Source organism: Medicago sativa, chromosome 2 (genome assembly GCF_051527215.1).
Source record: "Medicago sativa cultivar Bolivia chromosome 2, Bolivia_mono, whole genome shotgun sequence".
In the NCBI taxonomy this organism is placed as follows: Eukaryota; Viridiplantae; Streptophyta; class Magnoliopsida; order Fabales; family Fabaceae; genus Medicago; species Medicago sativa.
In genome coordinates, this window is record NC_140750.1 from 69,716,341 (window position 1) to 69,735,200 (window position 18,860).

General features: G+C 33.5%; 1 protein-coding gene and 1 pseudogene across 3 annotated transcripts; one reads left to right on the forward strand and one right to left on the reverse strand.

Moving 5' to 3' along the window:
• Positions 1-568: 568 nt before the first annotated feature.
• On the forward strand, positions 569-6,732 carry LOC146950173 (uncharacterized; annotated as a pseudogene). Its single transcript, XR_015028082.1, has 9 exons — positions 569-646; positions 3,025-3,213; positions 3,953-4,066; positions 4,130-4,292; positions 4,382-4,476; positions 4,587-4,735; positions 5,064-5,235; positions 5,404-5,521; positions 5,609-6,732. The product of XR_015028082.1 is annotated as an uncharacterized LOC146950173 (transcript).
• A 598-nt stretch (positions 6,733-7,330) lies between these two features.
• Positions 7,331-11,813, reverse strand: LOC146950174 (NAD(P)-linked oxidoreductase superfamily protein). 2 transcript variants are annotated; one of them, XM_085746123.1, is made up of 9 exons: positions 11,428-11,813; positions 9,267-9,351; positions 8,985-9,101; positions 8,704-8,768; positions 8,537-8,625; positions 8,369-8,448; positions 8,147-8,258; positions 7,865-7,984; positions 7,331-7,739 (listed from the first exon to the last, which is right to left on the reverse strand). In XM_085746123.1, exons 1-9 carry the CDS (start codon positions 11,759-11,761, stop codon positions 7,554-7,556), a joined length of 1,188 nt encoding a protein of 395 aa, XP_085602249.1. In that variant the 5' UTR covers positions 11,762-11,813; the 3' UTR covers positions 7,331-7,553. The 2 variants fall into 2 exon arrangements, with proteins under 2 accessions (XP_085602249.1, XP_085602250.1); XM_085746124.1 differs by lacking the exon at positions 11,428-11,813 and adding an exon at positions 9,759-10,101.
• Between the last annotated feature and the right edge of the window lie 7,047 nt (positions 11,814-18,860).

The window sequence follows — 18,860 nt, forward strand, 5'->3', positions numbered from 1 at the left end:
CATATTTTTGCTGTTTTTAATGGATCAAGCAACGATATGCTACAATGCTGTTAGAGCTACATTATCAATAAATTTTTGGAGGGGCTGATACGAGAAAGTATAGATACTTATTCAATTGAGTCGATCTCCTTATTTGTATGTATAGAATTACAATTGAAGAGTGCCTCCAAAAATAAATCAATTGAAGAGAGAAATTGACCGACCAGAATAAAATGATAATATTTTTTAAGACTCTCTCTCTCTACTTGATTTTTGTATATTATTCACAATTTTGTTGAGCTAATTAGCTTATGCCGGACTTAATATTTGCATAGTGTTTTTATCTCTGTTAATTAATAATTGCTTTATTTTGCAACAATGGTTGAGTTAACCAAAAGTTGTTTATACTAGAAATTGAATTCAGGTTCTCTCTAGAATGGTTCGTTTTAGAGAGATTTCATAACTATTTAAACTCAATCATTTGATTATGTATTTTTTTTAACTAACAACGTGCTTGTAACAACTAAAAATGCTACTCACATTTGTTTAGTTTGTTTTCTTTCTTTGCAACAGGAAACAAAAACAAACTATGGTGAATAAATATTTAATTCTCTCATTTCCTTGTCCAAATGGTCTCTTATGTAGTGAAGAAATCTTTGTTCCTAAGGTACTTGAAAGAAGCAAATGGTGACAAGTTGAAGATAGAATTATAGAGCTGCTTCAATTTATTGAGTCCAATCCTAAATCAGAAACACTTCGAAATAACATTATCACCAGCCATGTTCCTATCAAGGTACATAAAAAAATAATTAACGAGTAGAAAATGAAGTAGGTTTTATATACCTTGATAGGAACATGGCTGGTGATGAGGCCTTAACGTAAGATACAATGTTATTTCGAAGTGTTTCTGATTTAGGATTGGGCTCAATAAATTGAAGCTGCTCTATAGTTCTATCTTCAACTTGTGACCATTTGCTTTTTTCAAGTATTAACAAAGATTTCTTCACTACATAAGAGACCATTTGGAACAAAATTATTCACCATTTTCTACTCGTTAATTATTTAACGTGTAGTTATAGTTATGAAATCCTTGTGTTGAACCCCAATCCCTGTTGGGTCATGAGGGGAGTTCGGAGGACCGTCCACATCAAGGCTAGAACAACCACACTACTGAGAGGGACACCACATTATTACTCAAAACCTGTAATGAGTTTAAGAGTCCTCTTACTTATCAGGTGTGTTCAACCTTTACTTTTCTATCCGATGTGAGACATATAACTCACATTTGCATACAACAATCTCATTCATTGTTTTTTTAATTACCGAAAATATCTCGAGCCTTTCATTAATGTTTGTATTTTGAAGCCATAAAGATTTCATCTAGGATTTTATTTTTACAACATGATTTTTTCTTAGTTATGATTTACGCAACATCATCTGATTAAGGCTAACCTTTGAATAGGTTGGAAAATATCTCGACCCTTTCATTAATGTTTGAATTTTGAAGCCATGTAGATTTTATCTTAGTTATGATTTACGTACTACTTAACTGTACAATAGGGGTGTTCAAATCCAAACCGATCCAAAGTAAAATCGCAAACCGATTCAAAAAAACCGAAAACCGCAAAAAACAGAATATTTTTGGAAGTGTTTGGATGTTGTTTTGGAAAAACCGCTATGATTGAATCACATTTCGGATCACCTTTTCGAAACCGAACCAAACCGAACCGCAAAAGTAAATTTTAATATTTATTTATTATTTTATTAGTATTATATGTTGCATTAAAATATTGCTTGTTGATATTTAATCTAAAATATTGCATTAATTTAATCTAAATTATTACTATTTCATCTATTTCAAATATAATCAATCATTTCATTGTGTAATGTTAACTTCTTTAATACATTTGTGTTATATTTTGTATCAAACATATTATTTTATTGTGTATGTATAATATTAATATTATTAAAAAAATACATGTTGCAATTTGGATATCCAAAAACTGATCCAAATTAAACCGCATATATTTGGATCGGTTCGGATCGGATTTTTTTTATATTAATCATACAAACCGAACCGAACCGCACATGATTTTTATTTTGGATTGATTGACATTTTGTCTCAAAACCGATCCAAACCCGACCGCGAACACCCTACTGTACAGTATCAGTATGAAATCTCGTAGCTTTCCTTGTGTTTGGCATGCATGTTATTGACATTAAAACTTTGACTGTTTTATAATTCTTTTAATAAGAGATCCATGTTTGTTTTATCAAAAAGAGAGGAGAGTTATCAAAGTTTGATGCATTTTGATAAAGAAAAATGCTATGTCATGTATAACACCTATTTTTTTTTTAACACACTTGTTTCTATTAATTAAAATTTACCAAATTTATGTTAGACCTAAATAATTTAGCTAGTAAAATTTAAATTTTAACTTTTTTTTTGGTGTCCGGGATTCGAACCCCGAATCATGCATATATCATGAATTATTCCTACTAATTGTGCTAAACTCACGATGACAAATTTAAATTTTAACTAAATAGACGAGACTATTTTAAAAATTGTGTTAGAGAAAAATTATTAGCACTTCTATTTGATTTTTTTGACAGAAACAAACTTAACTCATTTCATTTCTAATAGTAGTTGTAATACAAGATGGCATATAATCATTCTATTTGATAATGTTGTATTTTTTCAATGAAAATTTTGGATATTCATTGCCCTATACTTGTTATTTTTTTATTTTTTTTATGAGTTTTTTTTATACAGTAACTGCTCTCTATCTAATAATCTGACCAACTTTTTTTTTTGAAGGAATAACCTGACCAACTTTAGTAGTGTCTTCATTTTCAACCACATTTTTATTTAATTTACAAGACTCGAATCTAATATCTTACTTTAGAGATTTGAGTCTGATTTCACTCAAATTAAACCAATAAGTTAATTTCTGTTTCAAAAAAAAGTTCATTTCTAACTTTCTTTTTGATTCCAATTTTATTGTATTGTATGAATAATAACAGGCCTTATTTATTCAATGACAGATTTTTGAATTTGGATCAGTACCCTTGAAGACTTACTTACCTGATGGAGATATTGATCTCACAATTTTTGGCAACAATGAACTATTTCCTGAAATTTTCATTCATCAGATTCAGCAAATATTAGAAAGTGAAATGAAAATCGAGTTTTCTAAATTTAGGGTTAAAAAGGTTCAACTTGTCAATGCAGAGGTATTTTCTTCTTTTCAATGCAATGTCTTAGAAGACTAATATCTTGCCATTAATTGCCAATAACATCATGAAGATATTGTCAAAGCTGCACATTATACTGTCATAACAGCACATTATGCCACATGATGTACATATCTCTAATTTACTTGTATATATATATCAGAAAAAGACTCGATGAAAATCATGGCATTCTATCACAAATCAATATTTGTTACAATGCATTTTCATATGTAGTTCGCAATGTTTTGTGTTATATATGCATGGTTTCATTTTAATATATTGATCGTTTGAGTGATCTGAATATTGTTAGCGATTTCTAATATCAATGCAAAATTTTCCAATTCAATATGTGTATTTGTGTACTTGTGATTGAGGTGAGCCAGTAGCAAGAATGAAGAATGTTTGATGATGTAGCTTGAACAATGGAATATGTTAATCCATTATATATTCACTTTTTTTGGGCTATATTGTCAAAAATGTTCCCATGTTCGAACAAATTTCTAGATGAACTGCTTAGAAATACCTTAATCTAATTGGTGTTTTAATATTTAAGAGAGAAAAAAATAGATAGAGTGATGTGATAAATGTGATATGTTGATAATATAATGGAAACAAAGAGAAAGAGAAAATAATGTGTGTATATATAGAATTTATGAGTGTCCAAATATAAAAGTTGTTTAAGTAATTGATAGAAATATTTCTCAACCTTCGCTTGTTTCTTCTTCTTATTCAATGCCAGGTGAAGATCATTAAGTGCTTGGTTGAAAAATTTGTAATTGACATATCTTTCAACCAATTGAGTGGTTTATGCTCACTTTGTTTTTTTGGAGGAGGTAATATATTATTATGGGAAGTTGCGATTTTCGAGCATATTTTTTATTTTGCAAGATCTCTTAAAAATAATCGATTATTTCAGGTTGATAATTTGATAAGTCGGAATCATATATTCAAGCGCAGTGTTATATTGATAAAAGCTTGGTGTTACCATGAGAGAGTGGACTCTTTTCAACTTATGCGTTGGAAATTTTAGTCCTCTACATATTTAATCTTTACAACAATGAATCTGTTGGACCACTTGAGGTGACAAACTTGATTATATTAATATGGCTTATGAAGAAAAAGAAAATTAAATTTATGTTATTTTGATCCTATTGTTATGCATATCATTGGTACTGTTTCGATTTCTGGAGTTCTTTAGTAAATAAAACTATTGCATTAGCTTGAGTGGACCAGTGCCCCTAGACTCACTTCCTAATATGACTGGTATGTGGAAAAATTTATTGAGTTGATCATATATCTTGAATAATATGTTCTCTTCATTATGGATGATAGCCTTTACTCTCTTTTTTATCCTGAATTCAAAATTGCGACAGCCGAATGTCCAAGAAAAGATCGCCAAGACTTGCTGAAAGCTTTCTTATTGCTTGTAAGTTCTGTTATGGTTGGCGCAACCAGGAAAATCACGAGAAGCATTTTGTTTCCAAACACATCAATATTATTGATCCTCTGCGGGCAAGCAAAGGTATTTCACTTTAAAACCTTCATCGGAACAATTCTTTTTATTTAAGTTGTTTCTGTTACATTCGTGTAAGAAAAAAAAAACGTTAATTTGTTCGCTGAATATAGAAGTTGTATGAAGTGTCTGCAGTATATTCTTAAGAGCAATATTTTTCCACTTTTGAGTGTGATATTTTGTTTGATAAATTAATAAATGTATTTTCTCCCATAAATGTAATTTTGATAAACAATCAGTGGATCTTTTTCACCTGCAAATGTTCTATTTCACTTTTTTTTTTCTTCTGCTGGTTCAATTAAGCATAATATATTTTTGATGTTTAAATTTTAAGCAGAGATATTACAACACATATAACATATCTGAGAAACGAGGGAATTCGAATTTCAATTTAAGGGGAAGATCTTCTAGACCCAGCCAGTTTCACAGGCAGCCAAAAAATTCGAATTCTAGGGAAAGGTTTTCCAGCCGTGGTCGAAATCATTACAGACGGAAAAATGAGCAACCAGGTATCTATATGGTTAGTTCTTTGTGGCCAGCGTGCCATATGACATTAATTCAATTAGATTTGTAACTAACTATTTTTCTTTAACTTTTGATGAGGATATCATTATAAATATATAACTATTGATTATAATAACTTAATAAGTGCCTTTGCTTGTGATTGGTTCTCCTAGAGGGTAAAGACTAAAGAAGAAGCATAACATCAAGTTGAAGGCTCAAGTAGTTCTGTTATGAGCAGGAAAATTCAGACAATTCTCGAGATCAGCCCTGATCATAATCCAATTTTATTGGGTAATGCTTTATTTTATTTCATGTTCTTTCTTTTTATTTTTTCACCACTATAGTGCTTATTTAACATACCTTTATATTTTTTGACAGACATTCCTTTTGACAAATGGTACATAAAATGAAATCAATTTGCGAGAGGCCTGCTAAAGTCTAGATTTAATGGAAGTACATTGTTGTCAGCTGTTTCCTTTCACCGAAATTGTTCCCGGCAAATGGGAATTCGCCAACCAGAATTTTAAGCGGGGACAGATGTATCTCCTGCCAGCAATCAAGCGCCGGAAGACCCAAACGCCAGCAGTAGTAAAATTAGTTGGGCGTCAAACTCCGGTGACGATGACATGGGTTCAACCTCAACAGGATCAGTAGAACCAAACACCCATTGCCCCAATTTATCAAGCGAGAACAAAAAATTGATAAAAGAGAACGAGAAATTGAGCTGTGAATTGGCATGTGTGAAGAAGCCGTGCAGCGAGTTGGTAGCTTTTCTACGGGACACTGTCAATGTGGGACACGATCAGGTTAACTGCATCATCCGGCAAGGAACACGTGTGTCTAGCCTCAATGTGGACCGTTTCTACGGGACACCTATTGCAATATTGTCATCATCCAAACGCACCACGTCAGGGATGGACCCACTTGTCTCTTGTCTATCATGCAATTAATCTGATCTGGTCCCACATTGACAATGTCACGTAGAAAAGCTAATAACTTGTCGCACTTCTTCTTTGCAAGTGCCAATTCACCTTTCAATTTCTCGTTGTCTTTTTTTAACCTTTTGTTCTCACTTGATAAATCGGGGCAATGGGTGTTTGGTTCTACTGATCCAGTTGAAGTTGAACCCATATCTTCACCACCAGAGTTTGACGCCGAGTTCCTGCTGTCATCAACCGATTTTACAGCTGCTGGCAACTGGGTCTTCCGGCACTTGATTGCTAGCAGAAGATCCATCTGTCCTCGCTTGAAATTCTAGTAGGCAAATTCCCATGTGTATAGGTTCCAGCAGTTATTGGTCAGGTTCATGAGTATGTAGAATGTGACAGATTTATCATTTTGCACAAGTTAAAGATATTGTTAATTATGTCTTTGCCATCTTATAGGCTTTTTGTGTGATCATTTATGAAGTTTTGTTTCATTGAATTGAACAGTGTTCCACAAGATTGTGAAAACGTATTCCTTATTTTTAATTATCATCATGACTTACGAACAAACGTTTTCCTTGTTTGTCTGTGCTTATGAAAAAAAGAGAATAATACTAAGAGTACAATTACATTTTAAAATCTTCAATTCACCACCTCCAAAGTTCTTTAGGTCGTTTTTGGCAAGAATTTATACCTTTGAAGCCTCTTAATTTATTTTGTCCTGTAATATATAAGTTAAGTTGTCTAGTGTTATAAATGTAATCATCATGTAAAGCTTTTGCTTGTATAGCTATCACTGCTCACCATCAGCCTGAAGGCGTGTTGTGTATGCAAAAATCATTAACACATACTTCATATGGTAAGTTTAAAATGAAAAATGATATAAACTATAAGCTAACATTTCTTTAAAAAAATGGAAAAACACCGGGTCTTAGTTAAGTTGCAAGGTGTAATAACACGTCTCTACTAGCTTAACCAGTCATCATGAGTTTGGATCCAACCTTAGAATGCAACATCATTAAAACTTTTGCGATAGAATCTTGCCTTCTATGCGATACTACCTAAGCTAGGAGATTAATCTTCACAATTTCACGCCAAATATCCAATTCATACCAGAGAAAAAAATTACGTGCAATGAGATATTAAACAATCAAGAATATCATAGAAAAAATAATTTTTATCAAATACAAAACAAATGTATTAATTTACTTATAAACAACCTTTTTGTTTCTCTTGTCTTTAAATCGGTACGAAGTAACATATGAAAGTATTACATACAAGTCCTTCTACTGAGACAAAATTGGGAGTGAATAATTTCCCTTCTTTTTATGTTTTCATCTTCCCTTGTCCTGCATAAGTGAAAACAATCACTAGTTTGATATAGCAATTATCAAAACTCATGCACGCCTGTACTCATCTCCACAGTCACCAATCACTTTAAGAAGATCCTTGCCTTTCCCTGCTGCTTCCCTTATGCTGTTTACATCTTCTTCATCAAGAACAAGTGAAAAGATAGCATTGCAGTCTTGAATATGTTCTGACAAGCCAAGTCTTACACCAACCATTGATCCTGCTACAGCAGGCTGCAGGTTTCACCATAACCAAAATCAAACAAATATCCAACAGGGCTTGTCCAATTTAATATCAATGTGAGATTTTAAGTTTAATAGAATAGTAAGTTCCTGCATTGAAAGCAAATCAACTTCACCTGGTCTAGTATATACTTCACAGCAACAGTTGGAATTGAAACACCATGCTTAGTAGATACTTGTTTAAGAGTTCGAAGAAGTCCTTGGAACAAACCCCATCCTCCCCAAGCATCCACCATCTGCCACGTGATGCGAAGTACAGCAAAATACATGAATAATATTACTATGTTACGAGAACAAAGAAATGAAATCTCATCCTCCTAGTGTTCTTAAGCGGGAAAAGGATCAATTATCAGCTTGAAACTAACTTCAGATAGTTAATGATGGTTATGATATCTTACCCTTTTGTATTTTGAGAGGGATGGAGTGTTAATTGCAGGTCCAGCAAAAGGGATGTTTATGTTGGTGTCAAGGAACTTCTCAGACAACAGACCACCCATTACTGTCCCATACCTGCATCGCAATAGGGGGGAAATTTTGGTAAATTAATTTCTTTTATTTCACTTTAATCTCATTTTGGAGAATCATTTGTGATGAAATTATTTCTTAAATGGGGGACAGACGTTATCAGTTTCACTCCTGTAAGCTGACAAAGCTCTGCCATTTTCTGTTGGGGACGCATATCAACAAGTGAATGTTGTACCTGACAGTGAAGATACTTTCTAAGAATAATGAACTAGCAGTAAGTTTATATAAACTGAGAGAAGAGAAATTAAAGCACTTGAGTCTACCTGATTGCTCACAATGGGAATCTCATTTTCAAGAATAATTTGTAATCTCTCAGTATCAAAATTTGTTAGAGCTATAGTTTTGATTTTACCTGTACAAGGTTAACAGAAATAGTTTGCTTAAATCAAGAAATGGGAACTTAGATGAGTTAATCAGGAACAAAACTAACCTTCTCCTTTCAAGTCTGTGAGGTGTTTTAGTGCATCAAGGTATCCTGAATTTGAATAATCCCACCTAAATTTGTTACAGATAAAGGAGAGTTGTCAGAAGAAACTTAAACCTCAGAGAATCAGAATTATCATCAATAAGTAAATCAACTACATAATTGACATCAAATACTCATTTATCTCAGTAACATACTAGGAAACAAAGTCGATGAATGACCGTGTTATGAGGAACTGTAAAATATTAAGCATACACCAAATAACAAGAGGGGGAGAATTTAAATACCAATGGAACTGAAGCATATCCAAGGATTCCACGTCCATTCTCTTCCTTGACACATTAATGTTGTCTCTTACAAAGCTACTTGTCATCTTAACTGGTGGTGGTACCCACTTAGTGAGACTGCATCAAATAATAGAACGGCTGAGAGAGTACCTTCTATGGTAATTTTATTAACAATCAAGAATTGTATTATAGGATGTATAATAATCAAATGCGTATCTAAACTTGCTACATCTTTTTCAAGTAAAAAAAACAAAAAAGAATATGAATCTCATATCAACTCACCCTCTGACCTTTTCCAAAAATTCTGGTGGCCGCTCACGACGAACTCGATTGATGAAAATCCCATATAGATCTTCAGCTGGCCCATCTGGAAAGCCAAAAAAACACAACAAATGAGAAAACAGTTCACACATATTATGACTTTTAACTATGCAGACTAAAAAACAGCAGCTCATGTAAAGAAGATTGTACATCTATAACATCAGATAACATTCTGCCTGCTCAAATGAGAACAGTCTCTAAACACTTCTACTCTAATGGATGGATACAATTAAGTTAAATGGCAGCAGAGTCTTAGAATTCGGATTGAACCTAAATCAACTCGACAAAACCTCATAAAACCACCCTGTAAGAATTAGGCTCATGTCATATCAGTTATCACTATTTAATACAAAACTCTCAACACCAAAAAAAGTCAAATCTTTTTGAGAATTGTGGTTACATGGACTCAAAAGAAATTAGGTGCAAGTAGAAGCAACAAGGAAAGTTGAATACATATATCAGCCATATCGAAAGTGGTTAATCCAGCATCAGCGTATTTAAGCATAGAATCAACAGCCTCATCCCTATCAATTCTGCCCCATCCGCCACTCGTTTGCCACATTCCATTCACAACCCGAGTTATATCCAATGTATCCTTCCCATTACTGACCACAATGCGCCGATTATCCTCCTGGGTAGTCACACACTGACATGGTCTCAAATGCTTATATTCTCTTGTTGCAATTCCTCTTGTTGGTGTTCTGTTCGAACTGTAATAAGTGAATTTGCTCAAAGAATGCTGTAATAACTCAGTCATTTTCAAACTGCTCAAAGTGTGAAAAGTAGCTTTAGCAACAGCAGAAACTCTTGAAAGGTAGCTCCTTTATGCAACTTCTCAAGTTGCCCTATCCTGTGCGGGCTACTCTCCACCATATATTTATACTTTACGTGGTTCCACTCTTATTTTCCATATATATGAAATATATATGAATAAGTAGATATTATTCTTATTATTACCAAAAATAAAAATCAAATTGCTTAATAAAAAATGACAAAATGAAAAAATCAAAACAGAACGGTTATGCTGTCTCCACATAATATTTGCTGTCAAATATTATTTCTCTTATTTCACGGCGTCAGATTTGTTAAACTTTTAAAGAATAAAATATGGAAAATTCTTAAGTACCTTAGCAAAACTAATTCAAAATGGTATTTACTATAAAAAATAACATTTTTTTAGGGATAAATACAAAAAATAACATAAAATTAAATAATTGGATTATGATTACGTGCGAACAAAACTCCAATGTACAGAAGTGCTCACCATAAAATATAAGAATTTGACTACTTTAAAGTAAAGAGTCTAATGGACATACACTTTTACGCTAACATTCAATGAGAGACTGCTATGTGCCTGAATTTTGTTAAACTGTTTGGGAAAGTTTATAAAAACAGTTTATGACAATTTTCATAAGCTTTTTTCAACTTATTTTCATAAGTTCTCAAATATAACTTATAAAACCAACATATAGGGTATACAAAAACAATTGAATGCTATTATACATATCCTTTGAATCCTAAATTTTGGACAAAAAATCCTCTCAAAAAACAAAAAAGTTTTTTATTTTTTACAGTGAATAACTAAAAACAGAGCAGTTGGCAATTTTATTTCTTTTAATTAATTAATTAATTAATAAACCAAACTAGAGTGTACAAGCTGGAATAGCTCAGTTGGTTAGAGCGTGTGGCTGTTAACCACAAGGTCGGAGGTTCAAGCCCTCCTTACTCAAACTGGTTTTACACTTTTTATACCAGAGATAAATTAGTTCATCGGACCCAACTAAGTTGGGCAAGAAAATTGTGACGACCAAATTGAATTTTCAGTCATCAATCTACTCCCGCCGGTCACATTTATAAGCAAAAAACACTTTTTTAGATACATTGAATGGTTAATGTATAGTCACATTTATAGGTCAGATACATTAACTATTCAATGTATCTAAAAATGTGTTTTTTTGCTTATAAATATGACCGGAGGAGTAATTCTCAATAACAAAGCAATGAAACAGTAAACCTCCACGTCATCAAAGAGAAAAATCTAAGGTAAATAAGCCTCCACATCATCATAGAACAGAATGTGAATGAATGAATAGAGAGAAAATGAGTGGACTAGGTTACATACAGTGATCAGCCATGTCGAAGGTAGATAAGCCGGAATCAGCATACCGGAGCATAGCTTCAACGGCGTCGTCTCTATCAATCCTCCCCCAACCACCACTTGTCTGCCACATTCCATTAAGAACTCTACATATTTCCAATGAATCGTTTCCGTTACTCAGTTTCACTCGCTGCTGATTCTCAACTGTGTTTGTAGCACATGTGCTCAAATCACCACTGCATCGAATTCGAATCAATCTTGCGCTGTTGGTTCTCTGTGAGTGGGGATTGGTTCTTGATGAGTTGTTGAAGCGAGTGAAAGTGGAGAATAGGTTGTGGCTTGAAGATACCACTGCCATGGATTTTTGAGAAGAAGAAGAGGATAACGAACCAAATTGGAGAATTGAAATTGGAAATGTTTTAGTTGGTTTGTTCAGGTTTTTGAAATGACCATAATGCCCACTTATCCATAGCTTATTTTTATTTGGAGAAAATTACACTCAGATGCTCTCTTTAAAATATGGCAAATGTTAACTTGTGCCCTTGGGGGCACATGTTAAGGAACTTGTTATAGAAATATACCCATCAAAAGGTGTGCAGTCAACTTCTTAAAAGTTAAATTATCATGTTTCCAATACAAAGTTGCTCATTTTAGATTCCTTAACATGTGCCCTTAGGACACAAGATAACATGACCCTTAAAATATACTCTCTCCGGTCCTATTTATAAGAGAAACTTGGGTCAACAAAAGTTAATGTATCTAGTTAAAAATCCAGTCCAAATACATTAACTTTTGTTGACATAATTTTCTCTTATAAACAGGACCGAAGGGAGTACATTCTTCTCGACACTATAAAAAAAAGTGCTCCAAGATATATTTTTTTTAATCAAAGTAAGATAATATTAAATAAAAAGAAAGAGATACAAAGACTGGGGGACATTAGACCTGACCCAGGTACAACCCAAGTGGGGATACAACAATAAAAATCGACCTAGTGGATCAACCCAAATCTATCTTAACAAAGATTCATTAATCACGGACGCAACCTAGCGAACCCGCGTACGGGCGCAAAACCAAGTTACAAAAAAAAGTGAAAAATGAACATTGCGAAGAAAAATCATGGTTTAAAGTTCGGCGAATGGATCGACCGCCAACACGGTTTCCAAATCCAAGTGCCAACAGCTCCCTGAACAATACAGCAAGCATAAAAGCTCTTTCGAGCATGAAGTACCCGAGTGTTAGTGCAGACAAGACGACTTGAAACCTGCAAATCTCAACAGATCTGGAAACATCACAGAGTCAGAGTAGCCAAGCCACCAAACACAACAGGTTTCAAACAGACGCGGAAGGACTCAGATCGAGGGATGAGTCCAATACGTTAATTAGTAGCCAGACCCTTTCGGGTTATCATAACCATACCCTTTCGGGTTTTTGAAACCTACAAAAAAAAATTAGAGTGTCTTAAGGGCATTGTTTAAGGAACCCACAAAAAAAATATTTTGTTTTGAAAATACAAATCAAACAGATGCTATAGTCATATTCTAGATAGAAAATATCGAAAAATATGGGTTTTTTCTTTTTTGAATTCCACTATTAGTTGGTTTGTGGGGTCAATCGGCAATCCTGAAAGCAGTTTGGGATGTTACAATTGGTATCAGAGCAGACCTCTCCCAGAACGGTGTGGTTCGGGGACGAACCAAGTGGAAGCTGGTGGGCATGTAACACCCACGGCTGAAGAGAACACGGGAGTGGTCGCCGGTGCACAATGCACGACAATGAGCGGCTCCCGACAGTTTCTAGAGAATCCGAATCACATCAGAATGAGAGGGATCCTGAGGCCGTGTAGGTATGAGACTACATGGTTGAAGGAAGGCTTATAAGAATTGTTTGGTACTAGCTATATCAACAAGATGCATCTTCTTTTCGGTAGCTCATTCCATAAGAACTCCATAGTTAAGCGTGCTTGACTTGGAGCAATTTTGGGATGGGTGACCTACCGGGAAAACACGCTGAAAAGACTCGTGTTAGTTTGTGGGGGTCAGTCGGCAATCCTGAAAGCAGTTTTATTTAATTTTTGATTTGGGGGAGCCATGGCTACCATGAGCTCCTGTGTAGAACCGCCACTGCATGCAATGCTTTCAATATGAGATAAACTTCATACAAGAAGATTTGTGCATGATAATATACACATTTAACGCACGGAACTTCTCAAATAGAATTACTTCCAATGGAGGAGGAAGTGGGAGTCTATGAGAAACAAAAGTGATTGATTTTATATATTGTAAACATAGTTTATTGTCGCAAAAATGGTGATAATTTTTTGATAGTTTAAAGAAACTTTAAAAATTATGTTAAAAAAAAAGAAACTTAAATATATCTTGTTATATATTAAATTAAAATGATTACAATTATTTTATCTCCACATTGAAATCATAATTGAATTCAATATTCGAAAAGAAAAGTAAAATAACATGGTTGTTAAATATTGTTTAAGATTGTCCTCATGAGCTTAGCTCAGTTGGTATAAACAATGCATAAAATATGCAATGTCCGGGGTTTCGAATCCCGGCCACCACCAAAAAAAATATTGTAGGGTTTCGAATCCCGGCCACCACCAAAAAAATATTGTTAAAGATTTATAGATTATTTCCAAAAGAATATTGTTAATAGATAGATTATTTTAGAGTAAATTACGCTCACCTCCCCTTCAAGATGCTTGAATTACACTCCCCTTCCTTCTTATGTTAAATAAAATATAACACTCCACTCCCCTCTTATTCAAAACATAGCCAACAACGCTCACCTTTCCTTCAAGATGCTTGAATTACACTCCCCTTCCCTCTTATGTTAAAATATAACACTCCACTCCCCTCTTATTCAAAACATATTAGAAAACTTTTCATTCCCCTCCCCTAAGAGAAGCTTGAATTATATTTCACTCTCCTCTTATGTTAAAATCTACACTTTACTCCCTCAATATTTTTTTTTTATTTCTAATAATCTAGCAAAAATATAATAATCTAACACATTTCGAAAAAATAGTATTGCGGGTCTATTTTAATATAATAAAAAATTGAATACATATTTTTTGTTATTTTTTATTCACAATTTCATTAACATATAGTTTTAAACCCTATTATAAAATATGAAACAACCAAAAAAAAATTAAAATATGTGAAAAATTACTAAAGACAATAAAGCATGGTTATTTAAAAGTTAATTTTATACTCTAAATTATAAAATCAATAGCAAAATATTTAAATTTAATTATCATTGACATTTAAATTATAAATAAATGAATTAATTTTTCTTAAATGGTGGTTCCAAATTAATATATATCATAAAAATATTTATTTATGTTAAAATAGATTAAAGTGTAGTGCATATTTAATTATTAAGGGAGAGGGTTGTAATTCAAGCATCTTATAAGGGAGGGGAGTATAAATTTTATTTTTCAAGGGAGGAGAGTGTATATTTACATAATAGGGGAGATGAGTGTAATTCAAGCATCTTTGATGGACGAGGAGTGTAATTTACTCATTATTTTAATGTATACATGTATTAGCCCTACATGATTTTGTATTTTGGATTGATTACCCCTTTATATCCTCTTTTAGTGTTAAGAAACTAGATTATTGTAAGAAAATCATAAAATACTAGCATTTATGCAGCACTCCGTGTTTGTCCGTGTTATATTTTCTTGGCTTAAATGTGCAATTAGTCCCTGCACTTTCATCACTTTTTGGGATTAGTCCCTGCACTTTTTTTTTGTTTGGTTTAAGTTAGGGGTGGACAGCGGACGGTTCCGGTCGGGGTTCGGTCCCAAATTCCGGAACCGACCAGACCGTTGGTCTGAAATTTGTTATCCGCCGCCGTCCATTTCAAAGCTTCGGTTACGGCGGTGGCGGGTTGCCGGTTTTCACGGTCGAGCGGGTGGTTTGTGGCGGTTCAACATTATACAAAAATGGGTTCAAAATAATCAACAGATCCTGAACATTCAGATGAAAATTTTGAAGTAGCATTTTGTTTTCACAGCAAAAACCAGTGCTTTGTATATGGAACAAACAAAAACAACAACAATTGATTTGGATCTGGAACTCATAACAACAACAACAAGTGGATGAGCTCATAAACACAGCTTAAATAGAGAAGAGATGATGAAGAAATGAAGAGAGGATGAGAGATAGGGAGACAAGGATGAACAATAGAAGCAGCGGCGCATCAATTGATAAGGGGAATCAGATATGGAGTTGAAAATATTAGGGTTAGTGATATTAAATGGGATGCTGGTGTATTACTGGTTAAGTGGGCTCACATTATTGTTGGGCTATTGGGCTGTATTCTAACAACTTCGGTTCGGGTTCGGTTTGCAACGGTGCTATCCACACCTTCCGCCACCGTCCATGGATACCCAGCAGAACCCGTTTCCTCCGCCCCGCCCAACCGCCCAAACCGGTTCAGCTCGTCCATTTGTCCTTTTTCGCTCGCGGGTTGGCCGGTTTCGAGCGGGTCGGCCTGACTTGTCCACCCCTAGTTTAAGTCCCTGCACTTTATAAAAACATTGGATTTAGTCCCTGCCGTTAATCAACCGTTTAAAAAAAAAGAAGGTTAACGGAATGCCACGTGGCATACGATTATTGGGCCACGTGGCACTATACAAGTGGTTTTAGTTATAAATTAGTAATAGTATTAATTAATTAATTTGCATAAAAAACAATTAATCCTGGAAAGAGAAAAAACAAAACTTCTACTGGAGCTTCGAAAACGTATGTATCCTCCCTTCCAATCCACTCACATTCTTCTTCCACAACAAGTTCTCACTCACACCACTATCATCCACTTCCTCCTTACACATAACACAAAAATTAATGATACAAAAACCTATATCTCTCTTCCAAATCCATCATCACTACTCACTCCCCGTCTTCAAAATTGATGCCACATTCATCATCTTCGTCAACTCTACGATATTCTCTTTCAGATTCCCCTATTCCCACAACCCAAACATGTTATTGGATTTTGATTCGTTTTAAATTTTTATTATTTCTGAATTTTCGGATCCCTTCTGTGATTTCAAGGCCTTATGAAAATTTTGGGTTTTTTTTGTTGTTGTAGTGCTATTGGTTTGTTGAAGGATTTTGAATGGTGATTAGTTCATAGTAGAAGTTATGGGTTTAATATTGTTGTTGTTTGTATTTTTGGGTTGTTGAGTTTTAAAGAAGCTAAGATAAAAGATGGGTTGGGTGGTGATGAAACAAAACAGGAAGAAGGAGATGAGGTTGTGTGGTGATGGTGGATTCACGAAATTGGTCGGTAATTTTTATTAATTATTAAAATATTAAAAAAAAATTAAAGCTTTTTGTTTATTTGATTGTAAATGAATTCTGTAAAACCACTTGTATAGTGCCACATGGCCCAATAATCGCATGCCATGTGGCATTCCGTTAACCTTCTCTCTTTTTTTAACGGCTGATTAATGGCAGGGATTAAATCCAATGTTTTTATAAAGTGCAGGACTTAAACCAAACAAAAAAAAGTGCAGGGACTAATCCCAAAAAGTGATGAAAGTGCAGGGACTAATTGCACATTTAAGCCTATTTTCTTTTATTGTAAGAAAATAATAAATTATGAACAATTCTTTTAAAATGATAAGTATAGATCATATTTGTGAATTTTAAATTGTTTGTAACAAATTATGATTATCCTTTTCAATGACACTAATAATATAACAAATATAATATAAACTCTTACCTTTTCCAATAACCTAACAATATAGCATTCTTATATGCAAATTTGTTTAAGAGCATAATTGGAAGTGAAAAGCTACCCAAAATCATGTTTTAGACAAATATTGTTGAGTTATGTTATCTCCCCGCTGAAATAATAATTTATATCAAATATGAAAAAATAAGTATTTTTATCCTTTAAAAAAAACAAACATCAAAGAAATTACATAGTTTAAATTCCCTCAAGATTTTTTTTTGTTACAAACTAGTTACAAACCCGTGCTTCGCACGGGGTTAGCTACTTTTTTGACAAAATATTATATCGGAATAATAGATTGCAAATTGACAGATAATTATAAACCATTATACAATATTTAGAGTACTCTTGCATTACGGATTATAAAATTAAGGGTCATGTTAACTTGTGCCCTTGGGGCACAAGTTAAGGAGCTTAAAATGGAAATTAAAAATAAATTTTGTATTGAAAGTATAACTTTTGCAACTTTTAAAGCATTGAATGCACAAGTTCCAAGAAAAACTTTCTACATTTGATTTCTTAACTTATGCCCCAAGGGCACAAGTTAACATTTCCCTAAAATTAAATCTTCAAAACGTCTTATCACAAGTAACAAATGAAAATGTCTGATCCACCACCCTGCATTATGCAGAGTCAAACTAACCTCGTGGGTACCCACTATACGGGTACCCGTGGGTATTGAGGTATCCATGGGTACCCATGGAGTTTTGAATTTATATATTTTTTTGTACAAATAATGACTTTTTTTAATTACCAAAACACCTCAACTTTTAAACATTCATACATAATTCATTTAAAATTTCATAAATCATACATAATCCATAGAAAATTCATGTTTCTTATATAATCTATATGTTTTATGATGTAATTGAAGTGAAAACGGTGAACTTAATAAGTTGAATTAAAAAAATTTAAAATAAAAATAGGTTATTATTGAGGATTTTTAGGTTATTAATTAGCAAATAATTGTGTTTAATATCAATGAATTAAATGCATAAGAATGTTTGGATTGTAGAGTATGGACTTACCCACTCTAGCATAGCACCCTTTTGATTCAAGGTTTTTCGAAACTCAAGGGTTGTCATTCCAGTTATAAGCTCTAATAAGAGAATGCCGAATCCAAACACATCAATTTTCTCAGATGATTGGCCAGTCGAGAGGTACTCTGGTGCAATATGTGTGCTGTGCACGGGTTAAATGTTGCGTTTTCGATAGACTTTGTTATATACGAATAATGAGCAAACCAAGAGGAATAGTTGTATTCAAAGGTATAGCGGCTTTTTTACAATCTAGCAAACTAAGGAAAAGAGTATAATAGGATTATTGCACACATATGAAGAACCCTCTCAAGAATTGGCTTATAATCACCAGACATGTCCCTGGTTGATCTTTGTGACTCTTGTCAATAAAAAAATCATGGAGTGTCCTCAAAATTCTTTGGCTGTTATTTTTATTACAAAAAATAAAGGAAAAAATAGCATGAAATTGCCATAAACATTAAGGAATCAAACATTAAATGTGTGTGAGAAAATGACTCAATATCTATGGCAAGAAAATTGAATGTCACTTTCAATTTATAATAAAATTTATAATTGTCATAATGAACTGAATAGTGCATTGAGAATATGCAAAACCAATCAAAATCCTAGTGCTTGACCCTCCAAACAATCTAATTTGAATAAATTAGTTCGCAC